The sequence below is a fragment of the Dendrobates tinctorius genome, unplaced genomic scaffold, assembly GCF_039654945.1.
Source record: "Dendrobates tinctorius isolate UK_male_01 unplaced genomic scaffold, ASM3965494v1 ptg000004l, whole genome shotgun sequence".
In the NCBI taxonomy this organism is placed as follows: domain Eukaryota; kingdom Metazoa; phylum Chordata; class Amphibia; order Anura; family Dendrobatidae; genus Dendrobates; species Dendrobates tinctorius.
Window position 1 is genome coordinate 13,650,217 of NW_027361672.1, and position 18,402 is coordinate 13,668,618.

The 18,402-nt window shown below is 45.5% G+C and overlaps 1 protein-coding gene across 3 annotated transcripts in view; it reads left to right on the forward strand.

Moving 5' to 3' along the window:
• The window catches only part of LOC141082238 (probable 2-ketogluconate reductase), an 82,173-nt gene that overhangs the window by 30,301 nt on the left and 33,470 nt on the right, over positions 1-18,402 (forward strand). For all 3 annotated transcript variants that reach the window (XM_073566190.1, XM_073566180.1, XM_073566184.1), the window contains one exon: positions 9,294-9,465. In XM_073566190.1, the coding sequence (XP_073422291.1) occupies positions 9,294-9,465 (172 nt within the window). The remainder of the gene's footprint in view (positions 1-9,293; positions 9,466-18,402) is intronic.

The following is an 18,402-nucleotide window of genomic DNA, read 5'->3' on the forward strand; positions in this document are numbered from 1 at the left end:
GGGGCTGTGTTGTCCCAGGGTCCGGCCACCCTTACCAATCTCAAACCCTGTGCCTTCTTCTCCAAGAAGTTCTCAGCTGAGAAAAACTATGATGTAGGCAATAGAGAACTTCTTGCGGTCAAGCTGGCGTTTGAGGAATGGAGGCACTTTTTGGAAGGGGCGGCTCACCCTATCACGGTTGTCACAGATCACAAAAATTTGGCATACCTTGAATCTGCTAAGAGGCTTACTCCTAGACAAGCCTGTTGGTCACTTTTTTTTTCACGATTTCAGTTCTCCATTACTTTTCGACCAGGGTCCAAAAATGTTAAAGCGGATGCCTTGTCCAGAAGTTTTGATCCAGTGTCTCCCCCTGAGCCGCCGTCCTCCATTCTTCCTCCAGGGGTGGTAGTAGCGGGGGTCTCAACTGAGTTGGAACAAGAAATTCTAAGGGCTCAGGCCCTAGCTCCGGCAACCAGGCCAGGGGATAAACTGTTTGTTCCAGATTTGTTGCGGCCTAGACTTCTGCAGGAGTTTCATGAGTCTAGGCTGAGTGCTCATCCAGGTATCACGGCCACTAGAGAGGCAGTAGCCAGGGGTTTTTGGTGGCCTTCACTAAGGTCTGATGTCAAGTATTTTGTTTCTGCTTGTGGCATGTGTGCCCGTTCCAAAAGCTCGCATAACTGACCGGCTGGGGAACTCATACCTTTACCGGTTCCTGATAGGCCATGGACTCTCCTTTCCATGGATTTTATTACCGGCCTTCCACCTTCCAGGGGTAATACCATGATCTGGGTGGTGGTAGATAGGTTAACTAAACAGGCCCATTTCATTCCCTTGGCAGCATTACCTTCAGCAGAAACATTGTCAGGGTTGTTTGTGCAGCATGTGGTCCGATTGCATGGGGTACCCCTGAATGTTGTGTCTGAAAGAGGTGTGTAGTTTGTGGCCAAATTTTGGAGGGCGTTCTGTATGAAATTGGGCATCTCACTCTCCTTCTCGTCGGCATATCACCCGGAGAGTAATGGTCAGACAGAACTCACCAATCAGTCTCTGGAACAAATTCTCAGGTGTCTGACCTCCGCCAGACAGGAGGATTGATGTGATGCGTTACCGTTGGCGGAATTCGCTTTTAACAATCGGGTGAGTCAGTCCACCAACATGTCCCCATTCCTGATTAACTATGGGTTTAATCCGCATTTTGGGTATTTTTCATGGGTGGATTCCGGTTGTCCAGGGGCAGAGGGGTCCGTTCAACGGTTAAAAAACCTCTGGGCTGAAGTCCGGCATAATATCTCTCGGGCACAGGGGAGATACAAATATTTTGCTGACAAAAAGAGAACTTTGGGAGACATGTTTCAGGTGGGAGAGAAGGTCTGGCTCTCCACACGTAACATCAACTTAAAGGTACCATCCGCTAAGTTGGGACCAAAGTTCATTGGTCCATACGAGATTATGGAGATAGTCAACCCAGTGGCATATAGGTTGCGTCTCCCCGCCTCTTTAAAAATATTCAATGTGTTCCATAAATCCCTGTTGAAACCCGCAGGGTCTGTCAAAGAGGACTCTGAGTCTGTTATTCCTCCATTGCTGGTGGAGGGTCAATTGGAGTATGAGGTCGGACACATTGTGGACTCTCGGCGGGTGCGACGCTCTTTGCAGTACCTGGCCAACTGGAAGGGATATGGACCAGAGGAGCGCTCATGGGTCCCTGCTCGTTCTGTACATGCAGATCGCCTCGTTCAGGCTTTCCATGCCAAGTACCCGAGGAAGCCTGGGGGTCCAGAGGCCCCCCGTTGAGAGGGGGGTACTGTCATGATCCCAGTGCAGGTTTTTGAGCTACACGTCAGGGGTTAATGTCTAGAGCTCAGTGCAGGTTTTGACCTGCACACATGGGGTTAATGATGGTGGCCTCTTTCTGGTTCTGGGAGAGCTTCTTAAACCCCTGGAAAGCTTCCATCCCTGCCAGTTATACTTTTGCCTTTGGCCTAGTGTGCTGACCCCTGTGTGCCTGTGCCTGTTTGTTGTTATAGCTTGTTTATATGGTTCTGACCCGGTTCTGTTTCCCGTTGTGTTTGCCTGTTGATTCTGTACTGCATTATTATCTCTGTATGACTCATTGCCTGTGACCTGACTACTCTCTGCGCGCCCCTCTTGTACCTTGCAGCTATCTCTATGTGTGACTCATTGGCTACGTTCTGACTATTCTCCCTGTCTATGCCCCTTGGTAACTTTTTGTCTCGCAGTTACCCTGCTAGGAGTTCTCTTGCTGCTCCTAGCTCCCTGGAGTTTAGGCCACGCCCCTAGCAGTCACGTGCTTCAGGTCCTGCGGCTCTGAAGTACGCATCTACTCGGCTGCTGCCCGCTCCACAGGTATCGTTGGGCACAGTTCGCTTTACTCAGGACACGCGCACTGGCTCAGTGAGCAAGTTCAGTGCTGTGTTCCTGACAATCAGACTGTTAAATCTTTTCAGGGTTCCATGACTAAATCAGCTCTTAGGCAATCTAACTCCACTGATGTGTCCTTAAACTCTCCTGAACCTACGGTCAGGCCTCCTGATACTTTCTCTGGAGAGAAGGAGAGGTTTCTTGCATTCAGAGAAAGTTGTAAGCTATTTTTTCCCTTAGACCCAGATCCTCTTGAGATGAGAGTCAACGGGTGGGGATAATTTAATTACTCCAGGAGGGGCCTCTAACCTGGGCTTTTTCTTTACCTGCTTCTGCCCCTGATCGAACATTTGTGGACAGGTTTTGAGGCTTTAGGACTGATTTATGATGAACCAGACTGGGTCAGGGTAGCAGAGGACATGATCATGGGTCTCTCTGAGTAAACTCACTGCTGATACGGTATTGTTCTGAGTTTAGACGGTGGTCTAATGAGGTGCCTTTGGATGACTCTGATATGAGATGCCAGTTCAGGAGAGGACTTTCTGATCATCTCAATGATGCACTAGCCCTCCATCCGCCACCCAACTCCGTTGAGGAGGCCATGACCCAGGCCATTCGTATGGACCAGAGGTTACGGGAGAGAGGAATTATCCAGCGTGAGATTCCTGTATTGCCTGCCAAGTCTGAGGTTATGCTATTCATGGAAACTATGCATTTTGCTGCCACCAACTTCAAGGTGAAAGAGAGGAAGCGAAGATGTGATGGTAAATTATGTTTTTATTGTGGAGATCCGGGACGAAGGAAGAAGGACTGCCCCTCTTGTCCATCGAGTAACAAGCTGCTGAGTCTGGGTGATTGTCGAGGAGGTCAGCCAGACTCTCAGGTCCCATTTACATCATTTAAAAAAGCTTTGTTAGAGGTGGACAGTGTGGGACTGGGGTGCCAAGGGCCCACCAGTAACATTGACTATGGGGGGCCCACTTTTCACCTGTATACAAATATTACATGACCTTGGTTCACATACTTACCCATATCTCTATATAATAAACTGGGTAGTTTGGTTAATAAATGAGATGCTGCTTTTTTCTGTACAGAGAGAATAAAGTGAATTATGACCACCAATACTGCCTATTCAGTAAGGTTGGGGGAATAGATTTGCACATGGGCCCACCGGGGGATTCCCCTGTTACCCTATGGGCCAGTCCGAGCCTGGAGGTGGAACTGTGTTATGGAGGTGGTTTTGCATATAATTCAGCTTTTGTAGACTGTGGATCTTCCATGAACTTCACTTGACTCTAGTCTTGTATCCAAGTTAAAGTTATGGACAGTTAGGCTAGAGACTCCCATCCATATCATTGCCATTGATAAGACACTATTGGATCAAAATGTTATTAAGTTTGTCTCTGAGGAGTTCCTCCTCAAGATGGGTTCCTTGCACCAGAAACAAATTTCATGTTATGTTATGAATAATCTTCCTGTGGGACTGGTGTTGGGATTCCCCTGGTTATAGAGGCATAATCCTGTTATAGATTGGGGATCTCGTGATATTGTTAAATGGGGTCCTAATTGTTCCAATGGTTGTCTTTCTGCTGTTTTTGTATCTGCCATTAGTCTGGAGGGTATTCCAGAGTACCTGAAGGACTTTGGGGATGTGTTCTCAGAAAAAGAGGCTGAGGTCTTGCCACCACATCGTCCTTATGATTGTACCATTGATCTTGTTCCGGGTTCTAAATTGCCCAAAACCCTTTGTACAATCTTTCTGTCCCATAGCGTACCACCATGAAAAACTATATCTTTGATAGTCTACGCAAAGGTCACATCCGTCCCTCTGTCTCACCTGTGGCCTCTGGATTCTATTTTGGCAAGAAAAAAGATGGTGATCCCGTGCCTCGATTTCTGGGAACTAAATAAAATTATCGTGAGAAATACCTACTCTCTCCCACTCATTCCTGATCTCTATAACCAATTGTCAGGGGTTAAGTGGTTTTCCAAACTTAATCTCAGGGGAGCACATAACCTCATCCACATTCGGGAAGGGGATGAGTGGAAAACGGCATTTCTCACCTCTGAGGGTCTGTTTGAAAATTTGGTCATGCCCTTTGGTCTCACAAACGCGCCTGTGGTGTTTCAGAACTACATGAATGATGTTTTTTCTGATTTTATCTGGCACTTTATGGTTGTATACCTGGATGATATCCTTGTTTTCTCGCCTGACAAGGAATCCCACATTGGTCATTTACGTGCTGTTCTTCATAGGTTACGGGGAAACTCTCTGTTCGCTAAACCTGAGAAATGTTTGTTTTGTGTCCAGGAACTTTCTTTTCTGTTGATCATCCTTTCTGCCAATGGGTTTCAGATGGATCCCACAAAGGTTCAGGCCATTGTTGATTGAGTGCAACCCAGAGACCTCAAGGGGCTGCAGCGTTTTCTGGGTTTCACCAATTATTATCGAAAATTCAACAAGGGGTTTTCTCAGGTGGTCAAGTCACTAACCGATCTCACTCTCAAGGGGGCTGATCTCAAAGTCTGGTCACCCTTGGCATTTGAAGCATTTACTACATTAAAGAAGTGTTTTATGTCTGCTCCTGTATTGGTTCAGCCCATCCATCAGAAGCGTTGTGGAGGTGGACGCATCGGAGGTGGGAGTGGCGGCGATGTTGTCTCAGGGACCCGTTACTTTGACCAATTTAAGATCATGTGCCTTTTTCTCCAGGAAGTTTTCTACTGCAGAGAGGAACTATGATGTTGGTAACCGGGAGATAGTGGCCATAAAATTGGCTTTTGAAGAATGGAGGCATTTTTTGAAGGGGGTGGTTCATCAGATCATGGTGATTACTGACCACAAGAACTTGTCTTGAATCTGCCAAGCGGTTAACTCCTAGACAAGCTAGATGGTCGCTTTTTTTTTCTCATTTTCATTTTTCTATCACTTTTCGGCCTGGTTCCAAAAATATCAAGGCGGATGACTTATCTCTCAGTTTTGATCCACTATCACCCCTCGAACCTCCTTCCTCCATTCTTCAGCACGGGGTGGTTGTGGCTGGGGTGTCTTCTGAATTGGAGTGTGAAATTCGGGAGGCTCAGTCTCTTGCTCCTCCATCTTTGCCTGATAATAAGCTCTTTGTCCCAGTTCAGTACCGGTTGAAGGTTCTCCGGGAGTTCCACGATTCTGCTCTCAGTGGGCACTCGGGGATCTCAGCCACACGGAAAGCCATTGCTAGGCTGTTTTGGTGGTCCTCCATTACCTCTGATGTCACTAGGTTTGTGTCTGCTTGTGATGCCTGTGCTAAGAGCTCCCATAACCAGCTCGCCGGGGAATTGGTGCCATCTTCAATTCCGTATAGACCTTGGACTCATTTGTCCATGGATTTTATCAGTATCCTTCCTATGGCAAAACTGTTATCTGGGTAGTGATTGACAGACTCAGTAAACAGGCGCATTTTGTACCTTTGACAGGATTGCCTAATGCAGAAACAATATCTAAGTTGTTTGTTGAGCACGTTGTACGGCTGCATGGCGTGCCTTTGAGTGTGGTTTCTGATAGAAGGGTCCAATTTGTGTCCAAATTTTGGAGGGCATTTTTGAAAAGATTGGGTATTTGCTTGACCTTCTCCTCTGCCTACCATTCCGAGACCAACAGTCAGACTTAGAGGACCAATCAGTCACTTGAACCGATTTTGCGGTGTCTTGCTACGTCTAAGCAGGATGATTGGTGTTCCTCGTTGCCCATGGCTGAGTTTGCATTTAACAATCGGACTAACCAGTCCACTGGCACCTCTCCGTTCTTCTGTAACTATGGGTTTCACCTCCATTTTGGAGAATTTTCTACACTGTATTCAGGATGTCCAGGGGCTGATACGGCAGTTCAACGGTTGGGGGAGGTGTGGAGGGAGTTCCAGAAGAGCACTGAGGAGGCTCAGGGCAAACATAAACATTTTGCTGATAAGCGACAGTCTGTAGGACCTAGTTTACTGGTGGGAGTTAAAATGTGGTTGCCTACCAAGAACATTCATCTAAAAGTTCCTTCTGCTAAGTTAGATCCCAGGTTTATTGGTCCTTACGAGATCATTGAGGTTGTCAATCTAGTTGCCTTTCACTTACGCCTTCCTCCGTCGCTTTGGATCCCCAATGTGTTCCATAAGTCCCTTCTTAAGTCATTTGTTGCTTCCTCTGCTGGGTCCCCATCCCCTCCTCCTCCAGTCTCTGTGGATGGTCAGACTAAGTATGAAGTGGAGCGGATTGTGGATTCTAGCATGGTCCGCAGTTCACTTCTGTATTTGATCCATTGGAGGGGTTACGGTCTTGAGGATCGATCTTGGGTCCTGGCGCGATCTGTCCATGCTGATCGATTAGTTCGGGCGTTTCATACACATTATCCTGGGAAGCCTGGGGGTCCAGTGCCCCCCCCCCCTTGAGAGGAGGGTACTGTCATGATCCGGGTTTTGAGTCTTATCTTTCCATGTTCCCGGTCAGGTCATTTCAGGGGTTAACTTTTCTCAGCCTCAGTCTGGTTTCAGGTTTGCTATTTAGCTCCACTGCATCCTGCAGATGGTGTCGGCTATAGTTCTGCCTTCGGCATGTGTATCTGACTCTGGTATATCCTGATTTGTCTTGCTGTGATCCCTGTCTTGCCCCGTGTCTGTTTATTTCCTCTGCCTGTCCTGACTCAGTGTTTCCCTGTAAGTTTGTTGACTCCCTGATTTTGACTTGGCTTGCATTCAGACCTGCTTCTGTCTTTTGTCTTATCTGCTTCTGACCGTTGCGGACCCCCTGGCATGTTTCTGACCATGTGTACTTCTGTGACCTCTGGTACTTCTGCTCCTGACTGTTTCTGACTTGGCTCTTCTGACCACTCTTTTGCCACCTGGTGACACTTGTGCTGCTGCTCAGTGTTGCTACGCTGTGTGTGCAACCTCTCTTCCCTCACCAGCACCTCCTGGTGGAGGTTGTGCTATACGGCACTGCAGTAGCATGACAATCACATTTATTGCACCAGGTCGTGGATTATGGTTATTCTTTCGAAAATAGGCTTGGCTGGCCCGATGTATGAAAAGTAGTGAAGATAATATCAATAACTATTAGTGAAGCCACATTTATCCTCTCACAATTGAAAACACATGAACACTTGTTCAAGCTAAGAGCTCATGTGTATGGGGGACTCAGGAGAACGATCTATTGTTTAAAACAGGTTTAAATGTATTTTTTTCACATTTGGTTATTTCATACCATGATCTATTAAAAAACAAAAAAAAATTAGAAATATTGCAATTTTCGGACAAGTAATAACATAGGTTGCATTTACACTGGTAGATCATAGCTACAGTGCTGTGTAAATTAATTGGGACAAAGCATTTTTTTTTTTTTTTAAGTAAAATCGGAAGTTGGTTATCAGTCAGTGATTCAAACCAGTTTTAATTGCTTTGAACAGGCACTCACACCTGTTCAAAGCAGTTAAAACTGGTTTGAATCACTGACTGGTAACCAACTTACAATTTTACTTAAAAAAATGCTTTGTCCCAATTAATTTGCACAGCACTGTATGAAACTACCACCAATTGGCTACATGCAAGTCGATCTGTGGTTGATTAATAGCGTGTTTAGACAGAATGATCATTACTTTTTTATTGTTCTGTGCATAGAATACCATTGTTCTTGGTAGCACATGTCCTGTTTACACACGATGATGTGCTACTGCGAATGATGATTTTCAACCCTACTCAAAAATCTTTAAACTAGATGAATTTTTGCGAATTTAATATTAATATTTACAGTTGTGTAAATATTTTACAAGTCTCTGATGTATCATGGAAACTTATTATACATATTGGGACCAGCACGGAGTGGTATTGATGGATTTCTAGCCAAGGGTACCATGAACACTTGGGCATACTATGCTTCACTGTTGTGGAAATTGCGGGAGGCCATCAAAACCAAGAGAAGTGGCATGCTCACTAAAGGTGTCCGCCTTCTACAAGACAATGCACCAGTTCACAACTCACATGTTGCCCAAATGGAAGCATGCTCCTGTGGCTTTGAAATTCTACCACATCCCCCCTATTTACGCAATCTTGCACCATTGGACTTCCACCTCTTTCCAACAATTAAGTTATTTTTGAAGGGCAAGGATTTTCCAGATGATGAGACTCTGATTTCCGAAGTCACAACGTGGCTTTTGGAGCAACCTGCCGACTTCTACAAGCGAGGTCTTTACAGTTGCTTAAAGAGATGGGAGAAGTGTGTGTCCCTAGGTGGCAACTATGTAGATAAGGACTAATAACTGTGCCAAGTTTCATTGCTCTCAGTCCACAGGAAGTGGGTCGGGGGAAATCTTTGATGAACGCCCCTCGTATCAGACACTGGCTGCCTAAATTCAGCCAAGTACTGCGTGTCTGACTCTGAAACACTGCAGAGTTTCAGAGAAAAGCATACTTTAATAGTCGCCAGGGAACTGTAGACTAATCAGATAGGCGGGTCCCTGGTAGCGTCCCCTTGCCTGGTGCCCTGGGGTTGACAAGTTTCTGCCCATGTGCGCAAATTTAGCAAAATAATTACAAATGTCGTCATGTATATAGCCTGCTGCCTGATATTTGGTACATGAAAGGACCTAGGCCATTTGAAATTATGGGACTCAAAAATGGCTGAGGGCAAAGCCACTGAGCTCAGTGATTAGCTACAGTAGTAAAGTGCGCTGTCTACATGATGTCACCACTGCAGCCATAACATAGAGAGCTGGCGCTGGACACGAGGAGGACGATAACCTGCTGTTTTTATTATGGTATTTTACAAGAATAAAAGCATTTGGAGGCCACTTTTCTGATAGTGGGAAAACTCCTTTACTACTTGAGTTGAGCATTGTGATCAGTGTAGGGCCATATAAAAGGTTTCATATGTATTCCCTATTCAGACAGTAAACATTTTTCTTGCAGGGAACAGAATATCACATTCACCAGACACTACATATTTTGATTTTAACAATGAGGGTGATGATATCACTGAAGCCACACTGGGCATCATCGGAATGGGAAGCATTGGATACAGCATAGCTCAGCGAGCCAAAGGTTTCAGGATGAGAATTCTCTACCACAATAGGAAGAGAAGGTAAAGTCAGTGTGGCTACCTATTTGTTGTCCATTTCATTGACTGCTTGGTATATAATAGTAATGGTAAGTAGAGATGAGCGACTTTGCCTTTTTTCGGGTCGAGTCGGTTTTCACGAAACCCGACTTTCTTAAAAGTCGGGTCGAACGAAATCAGCCGACTATATGGAAAAGTCGGAGGCCGACTGAAACACGAAACCCAATGCAAGTCAATGGGGAAGCAAAGTCGGCAGGGAGTGGAGCACAGTAAACACACCTACAGTGCCCATTTCAATGCCAACAACATCAATTCTTATTACTCAAGCTTGTCAACCTTAATTTACTTTATAATAATAGTTAAGCATTGAAAACTGGGGGTTATTTGGCTAAAGTTGTGGGGGGTAGGGCTGGCGCCAGGTTTTCGTGTGCCCTGGGCCAAAGAGTGTCAGTGCGCCCTTTTAACACACACCACAATTCATAATGCTCTGATACGGCACAGAAATATAGGTATAGTACAATGAAATATACTTCACTGCTTACATAACATGACTGATATCTATTTTAAATTCTACAGTTGTGGCCAAAAGTATTGACACCCCTGCAATTCTGTCAGATAATACTCAGTTTCTTCCTGAAAATGATTGCAAACACAAATTCTTTGGTATTATTATCTTCATTTAATTTGTCTTAAATGAAAAAACACAAAAAGAATTGTCCTAAAGCCAAATTGGATATAATTCCACACCAAACATAAAAAAGAGGGTGGACAAAAGTATTGGCACTGTTCGAAAAATCATGTGATGCTTCTCTAATTTGTGTAATTAACAGCACCTGTAACCTACCTGTGGCACCTAACAGGTGTTAGCAATAACTAAATCACACTTGCAGCCAGTTGACATTGATTAAAGTTGACTCAACCTCTGTCCTGTGTCCTTGTGTGTACCACATTGAGCATGGAGAAAAGAAAGAAGACCAAAGAACTGTTTGAGGACTTGAGAAACCAAATTGTGAGGAAGCATGAACAATCTCAAGGCTACAAGTCCATCTCCAAAGACCTGAATGTGCCTGTGTCTACAGTGCGCAGTGTCATCAAGACGTTTAAAGCCCATGGCACTGTGGCTAATCTCCCTAGATGTGGACGGAAAAGAAAAATTGACAAGAGATTTCAACGCAAGATTGTGCGGATGTTGGATAAAGAACCTCGACTAACATCCAAACAAGTTCAAGCTGCCCTGCAGTCCGAGGGTACAACAGTGTCAACCCGTACTATCCGTCGGCGTCTGAATGAAAAGGGACTGTATGGTAGGAGACCCAGGAAGACCCCACTTCTTACCCCGAGACATAAAAAAGCCAGGCTGGAGTTTGCCAAAACTTACCTGAAAAAGCCTAAAACGTTTTGGAAGAATGTTTGTTCTCTGGTCATATGAGACAAAAGTAGAGCTTTTTGGGCAAAGGCATCAACATAGAGTTTACAGGAGAAAAAAAGAGGCATTCAAAGAAAAGAACACGGTCCCTACAGTCAAACATGGCGGAGGTTCCCTGATGTTTTGGGGTTGCTTTGCTGCCTCTGGCACTGGACTGCTTGACCATGTGCATGGCATTATGAAGTCTGAAGACTACCAACAAATTTTGCAGCATAATGTAGGGACCAGGGTGAGAAAGCTGGGTCTCCCTCAGAGGTCATGGGTCTTCCAGCAGGACAATGACCCAAAACACACTTCAAAAAGCACTAGAAAATGGTTTGAGAGAAAGCACTGGAGACTTCTAAGGTGGCCAGCAATGAGTCCAGATCTAAATCCCATAGAACACCTGTGGAAAGATCTAAAAATGGCAGTTTGGAGAAGGCACCCTTCAAATATCAGGGACCTGGACCAGTTTGCCAAAGAAGAATGGTCTAAAATTCCAGCAGAGCATTGTAAGAAACTCATTGATGGTTACCGGAAGCGGTTGGTCGCAGTTATTTTGGCTAAAGGTTGTGCAACCAAGTATTAGGCTGAGGGTGCCAATACTTTTGTCTGGCCCATTTTTGGAGTTTTGTGTGAAATGATCAATGTTTTGCTTTTTGCTTCATTCTCTTTTGTGTTTTTTCATTTAAGCCAAATTAAATGAAGATAATAATACCAAAGAATTTGTGTTTGCAATAATTTTGAAGAAGAAACTGAGTATTATCTGACAGAATTGCAGGGGTGTCAATACCTCAAAAACAGACAGTATATTACTCCATTCAGTATTATGGCCACCACCTAGTGCGCCATACAGAATATTGAGCCCCATATATTTCTCCATACAGAATAATTGGTCCCATATAATGTTCCATACAGTATATGATGAGCTCCACATAATGCTACAATATATGATGTTCTCCATGGATGATGCTCCAGTGTGTTATGGGCCCCATAGATGCTGCTCCAGTGTTTGATCTGCCCTATTTAGAATGCTCCAGTATATGATGGGCATCATGGATAATGCTTCAGTGTATGATGGGCCCAAATAATGCTCCATATATAATGAGCCCCATTTCTAATGCTCCAGTGTATAATGGGCCGCGTAAATGCTGCTCCAGTGTCTGATGTCCCCCATTTGGAATGCTCCAGTATATGATGGTCCAAATGGATGATGCTCCAGTGTATGATGGGCCCCATATATCATTCTCCAGTGTATATTGCTCCCCAAAAAATGCTCCCAACATTTAAAAAAATTAAATAGCTCTCCTTGCTGGGCACTGCTCTACTCTGGACTCCTCAGCATTGCCATCTTCAAGCTCTCTGTACTTGTACTGTTTCGGTAGAGGGCATACAGACGTGATGTCATCGCGCTCTCTAACCTGAATGTCACTGTCAGGAAAGGCGGAAGATGTCACGGTGGTGGAGCAGGGAGAGGTAAGTATTGCAAGTGCTGTGGCCCTGATCAAGCATAGGGGGCCCACTCGTGGGCGACGGCACTGGCACAGCGCCCCTCATAGTACGACGGTAGGTCTGATGGCGAATGGGCCCTCCCACGGGCAGAGACACTTTATTGTACTATGAGAGGCCCTGTGCCAGTGCCGTCGCCCAAGGGTGGGGCCACACACCTGTTCAGGTCAACAGCACTTGCCCGGGTGCGCCAGGTGGTGACCCCGGTCCTAGGGGGGGTAGCCCAGTTAGGGAGGTTTAAAAAATGGCATATGTTGATGTGTAGGCTGGACTTTCAGCAGCTGCAAATGGAGGAATTGGAGAAGTACAAGGAAGAGGAGGACAAAAGCGAGCCTTTTTTCTGGCAAACTATGTGTTATCAGGGGAAGGTGGGACAAAATCCTTTGAAACCCATGCATGGTTCATTTTAATGAAGGTTAGATCATCAACATTTTGGGTCGACAGACGGGTCCTTTTTTCTGTCAGGATTGATCCAGCAGCACTGAAGACTCTTTAAGATAGCACACTACCAGCAGGGCAAGCGAGCTCCTGTAAGGCATACAGTCATATGTAAAAGTTTGGGCACCCCTATTAATGCTAACCTTTTTTCTTTATAACAATTTTGGTTTTTGCAACAGCTATTTCAGTTTCATATATCTAATAACTGATGGACTGAGTTATATTTCTGGATTCAAATGAGGTTTATTGTACTAACAGAAAATGTGCAATCTGCATTTAAACAAAATTTGACCGGTGCAAAAGTATGGGCACCCTTATCATTTTCTTGATTTGAACACTCCTAACTACTTTTTACTGACTTCCTGAAGCACTAAATTGGTTTTGTAACCTCATTGAGCTTTGAACTTCATAGCCAGGTGTATCAAATCATGAGAAAAGGTATTTAAGGTGGCCACTTACAAGTAGTTCTCCTATTTGATTCTCCTATGAAGAGTGGCATCATGGGCTCCTCAAAACAACTCTCAAATGATCTGAAAACAAAGATTATTCAACATAGCTTTTCAGGGGAAGGATACAAAAAGTTGTCTCAGAGATTTAACCTGTCAGTTTCCACTGTGAGGAACATAGTAAGGAAATGGAAGAACACAGGTACAGTTCTTGTTAAGCCCAGAAATGGCAGGCCAAGAAAAATATCAGAAAGGCAGAGAAGAAGAATGGTGAGAACAGTCAAGGACAATCCACAGACCACCTCCAAAGACCTGCAGCATCATCTTGCTGCAGATGGTGTCACTGTGCATCGGTCAACAATACAGCGCACTTTGCACAAGGAGAAGCTGTATGGGAGAGTGATGCGAAAGAAGCCGTTTCTGCAAGCACGTCACAAACAGAGTCGCCTGAGGTATGCGAAAGCACATTTGGACAAGCCAGTTACATTATGGAAGAAGGTCCTGTGGACTGATGAAACAAAGATTGAGTTGTTTGGTCATACAAAAAGGCGTTATGCATGGAGGCTGAAAAACACTTGCTACCCACAGTAAAATTTGGTGGAGGTTCCATCATGCTTTGGGGCTGTGTGGCAAATGCCGGCACCGGGAATCTTGTTAAAGTTGAGGGTCGCATGGATTCAATTCAGTATCAGCAGATTCTTGACAATAATGTGCAAGAATCAGTGACGAAGTTGAAGTTACGCAGGGGATGGATATTTCAGCAAGACAATGATCCAAAACACCGCTCCAAATCTACTCAGGCATTCATGCAGAGGAACATTTACAATGTTCTGGAATGGCCATCCCAGTCCCCAGACCTGAATATCATTGAACATCTGTGGGATGATTTGAAGCGGGCTGTCCATGCTCGGCGACCATCAAACTTAACTGAACTGGAATTGTTTTGTAAACAGGAATGGTCACAAATACCTTCATCCAGGATCCAGGAACTCATTAATAGCTACAGGAAGCGACTAGAGGCTGTTATTTTTGCAAAAGGAGGATCTACGAAATATTAATGTAACTTTTATGTTGAGGTGCCCATACTTTTGCACCGGTCAGATTTTGTTAAAATGCAGATTGCACATTTTCTGTTAGTACAATAAACCTCATTTGAATCCAGAAATATAACTGAGTCCATCAGTTATTAGATATATGAAACTGAAATAGCTGTTGCAAAAACCAAAATTGTTATAAAGAAAAAAGGTTAACATTAATAGGGGTGCCCAAACTTTTACATATGACTGTATTGTGCCAATTCAGGCCATGTGTCCAGTTTAGAGGCCCAATAATCAAAGGGGAATGACCTGTGAGGGAGAACCTCGATATGGGAGGAGTAGTTTGTAACCATAGTTAACAACTGCTGTCTTCTGTCACTTGCAATCGATTCTGTATTATCTGTCGTGTGCGCGGTACTTGAGAAATCAGACCACAACATGGTCAGGAAACCCCTGTCTCCAAGGCCAGTTCGGCTGGGTGCACCACGAACACCTCTTTCATTTTGCCCACTACGGCTCGTGGGAGAACCAGCTCCGCTGCTGTGTGTTGGGAATGCCTCAATCGGTTTACCAGAGTTGCTTGTTTGTTAGTCAATATTAGCTCTAGGTTCTCCTGTGGCATGATGTTGTGTAATTTGCCTTTATAGCGTGGATCGAGGATGCTGGCCAACCAGTAGTCATCATCCCTCATCATTTTGGCAATGCGGGGGTCCCTTTTTAGGACCTTCAAGGCATAATCACACATGTGGGCCAATGTTCCAGGTGTCAATGCTGCACTGCCAGTAGTGGGTGGAGGAGCACTTTCTGACAAATCCACATCCCTCCAGTCACGCACAAACCCTGTACCTGACCTTGGCACGCCCACATTTTCTCTTGCCCCCTGAGAAGCATCCTCCTCCCCAAAATAATCATCCCCCTCATCCTCCTCCTCATCTTCCTCTTCTTCCTCCACCTCGTCCACGACAGTTCCCTGACCAGACAATGGCTGACTGTCATCAAGGCTTCCCTTTTCCTCCTCCTCCTCCTGTTGCTCCTCAGCTGCAGACACCTGATCCTTAATGTGCGTCAAAGTTTGCATGAGCAGACGCATAAGTGGTTTGCTCATGCTTATGATGGTGTCGTCTGCACTTACCAGCTGTGTGCATTCCTCAAAACACTGAAGGAGTTTACAGAGGTCTTTCAGCTTTGACCACTGCACACCCAACAACTCCATGTCTGCCCTCAAACTGCCTGCCCGTGTATCCTCCCACAAATGCATTACAGCCTGCCTCTGTTCGCACAGCCTCTCAACCATGTGCATGGTGGAGTTCCATCTTGTAGCAACGTCTATGATTAGGCGGTGCTTGGGGGGTGGAGTGATCGCTGCAGCTTCTGCATACGACTTGAGTGTACGGGCGAGCGACGGATGTGCGAGCACAGTCTTCGCATCTTATGGAGCAGGGCTGCTAACTCTGGATAATTATTTAGGAAGCACTGCACCACCAGGTTCAAGGTGTGAGCCAGGAAAGGTATGTGTGTGAGTTTTGCAAGGGCTATGGCTGCCACAAAATTCCTTCCATTATCACTGACTACCTTGCCTGGCTCAAAATGTAGACTGCCCAGCCATGACTCAGTTTGTCGATGCAAGTAGTCGGCCAGTACCTCCACGGTGTGTCTGCTGTCGCCCAAAGACGTCATTTTTAAAACAGCCTGCTGCCGCTTACCACTAGCTGTTCGATAGTGGGACACCTCGTGTGCAACACTAACAGATGTGGATGGAGTGCTCGTGTGACTGCGCTCTGTCGTCGAGCTTTTGCTTCTGGAGGAGGAGGAGGGTCGAACGCCTACAGCCAACTGTTTCCTATACCATGGGCTAGGCAGCATTGTTCCACCGCCACTGTCCCCTGTGGAGCCTGCATCCACCACATTAACCCAGTGATGGACACGTAACGGCCATGCCTACTGGCCCATGCATCTGTTGTGAGGTGCACCTTTCCACTCACTGATTGTTTTAGTGCATGGACAATGCGGTCTTTCACATGCCGGTGGAGGGCAGGGATGGCTTTTCGAGAAAAGAAGTGCCGACTGGGTAGGTCATAGCATGGGACAGCATAGGCCACGAGCTCTCAGAAAGCTTCACTTTCAACCAAACAGAAGGGTATCATCTCTAATGAGATCAGTTTGGCAATATAGGCGTTCAAAGCCAGTGTACGCAGATGAGAGGATGAGTACTTTCTTGTCCTACTGAGAGTGTCTGGTAGAGTGAGCTGGACTTGAGAGCTGCATATGGGGGAACTAGCGTTGGACATGACGGACCGAGAAGGGGTTGGGGATGGTGAGGGTGTTCAAGGCCTAGATTCAGTGTTTCTTCACGAAAATATTGTGATTCCCTGACTGCTTTGGCCTAGCGACGACACCTCAACATTTCTTGATGGTGGTGTGCTTAGCGGTGGCTTAACAGTAGGGGAAGTGATGGAGCGTTGCCGGCTAACTTCAGTCGGAGCAGGTGCACATGTGCTACCTGAGCTTTTGTAGTCCGTCCACGCTTGCAAGTGCATGTTGGTTAAATGTCTAAGCATGCAACTGGTATTCAAATTTTGTAGATTTTTCCCTCTGCTAAAGGTCTTTCAGCACTTCTTTCAGATAACCTTTGCGTCATCAGTAGGATTTTGTTCAAAAAATTGCGACACTGCACTTTTCCTACTATGGTGCAAATTTTCAGGGCTTGCACGCTGTGCTAATTTAACCGTCTGGCCAAGCGGTCCTGCAACTCTTTTAGTTTTCTTACCAAGTTTTTTTTTTTTTCCATAAATGTGTTTATTAAACTTTTCAAAATAAGGTACAACAATCCAGAAAGATGATATACATACTATGAATACACCAGAATATACAGGCAGGTAAGATAGAACATTGTGAGGGACAAAACAAGCTTGTAATCCTAGACATCTCAAATCAGACACGTCATGTCTATTCACATTTTAGTAACCTTTGGACTAATCATTCTGAGATTGTGTAGGAAAAAAGCAGATATAGAGAAATAAAGTCAAGAAGAGGGAAAGAGAAGAGAGAAAGTGGGTAAGAAATGGGGGAAGGTGAGGGGAAACTAAACCAACCTCGGTCCCAGCTACCCTACAAAAATTATGGAAACTCAGTTAACCAGCCCGGAAACTCCGAACTCTCCTTGAATGTCTCCCAGAGGAACCACATTTGTCCCCGCTCGGTCATAGATTCGTCATCTTGAGCCATCAGCGACTCCATTCGGTTCACTCTATCCATCTCGGACACCCACTCCACCGCAGACGGAACCCTTGTCGCTCTCCAGTACCGGGGAATAATTGTTCTGGCCGCTACTAAGCAGAACCTCATAATTCCTTTCTTTATGGATGTTATAGACCCAGGAATCAATGAAAGGAGAGCTATTTGAGGGGATGGCTCACAGCGAACGCCTGTCAACAAGCGAAAGGCTCCAAAAACAGCTTCCCAAAATGGACGTAGAAGACTGCAAGACCACCATATATGAAGCATAGACCCCTCCTCATTGTCAAATCTCCAGCATAAGTTTGAAATTGCAGGATTTATTTTATGGAGGAGCACAGGACACCTATACCAACGCGTTAATATTTTATAATTTTTCTTTTGTGATCTGCAAGAGATAGAGGTCTTGTGGGTAAGGATAAAGATCTTCAGACGGTCTGCTTCAGTGAGGGTGATCCGCAGATCTCTCTCCCAAGCTGTAATAAAGCTGGGGGTGTCGATACATAACGTTTCCAGGATCAAACTGTTAAGCAAGGAGACTGTGTGGGTAGGACCCTCCGCAGCCAGCATCAAGGACTCAAATCGGGTCGATGTGTTAAAGGAAATACCCGAAAGGAAGTCCTTCAACTGAGCGAATTCAAGCCAAGATAGCGATTTGCTATGGCAGGTGTCCCGAAACCCCCCCACAGTGGAGAGCCCAGAGAGTCTGTCCGCCACCTGGCCCAGTCTCACCCGATCGGCAGATCTCCAGCATAGAAACGCAGTCCTGTCCACTGCTGGAGGGAAAGCAATGTTGTCAAAGAGGGGGCCCAGTCTACTCGGAATGTTACAAAGTCTCAGTCTCCCCCGATTTCTATCCCAAAATCTCAACACTATCTGCGTAAGAGGTGGA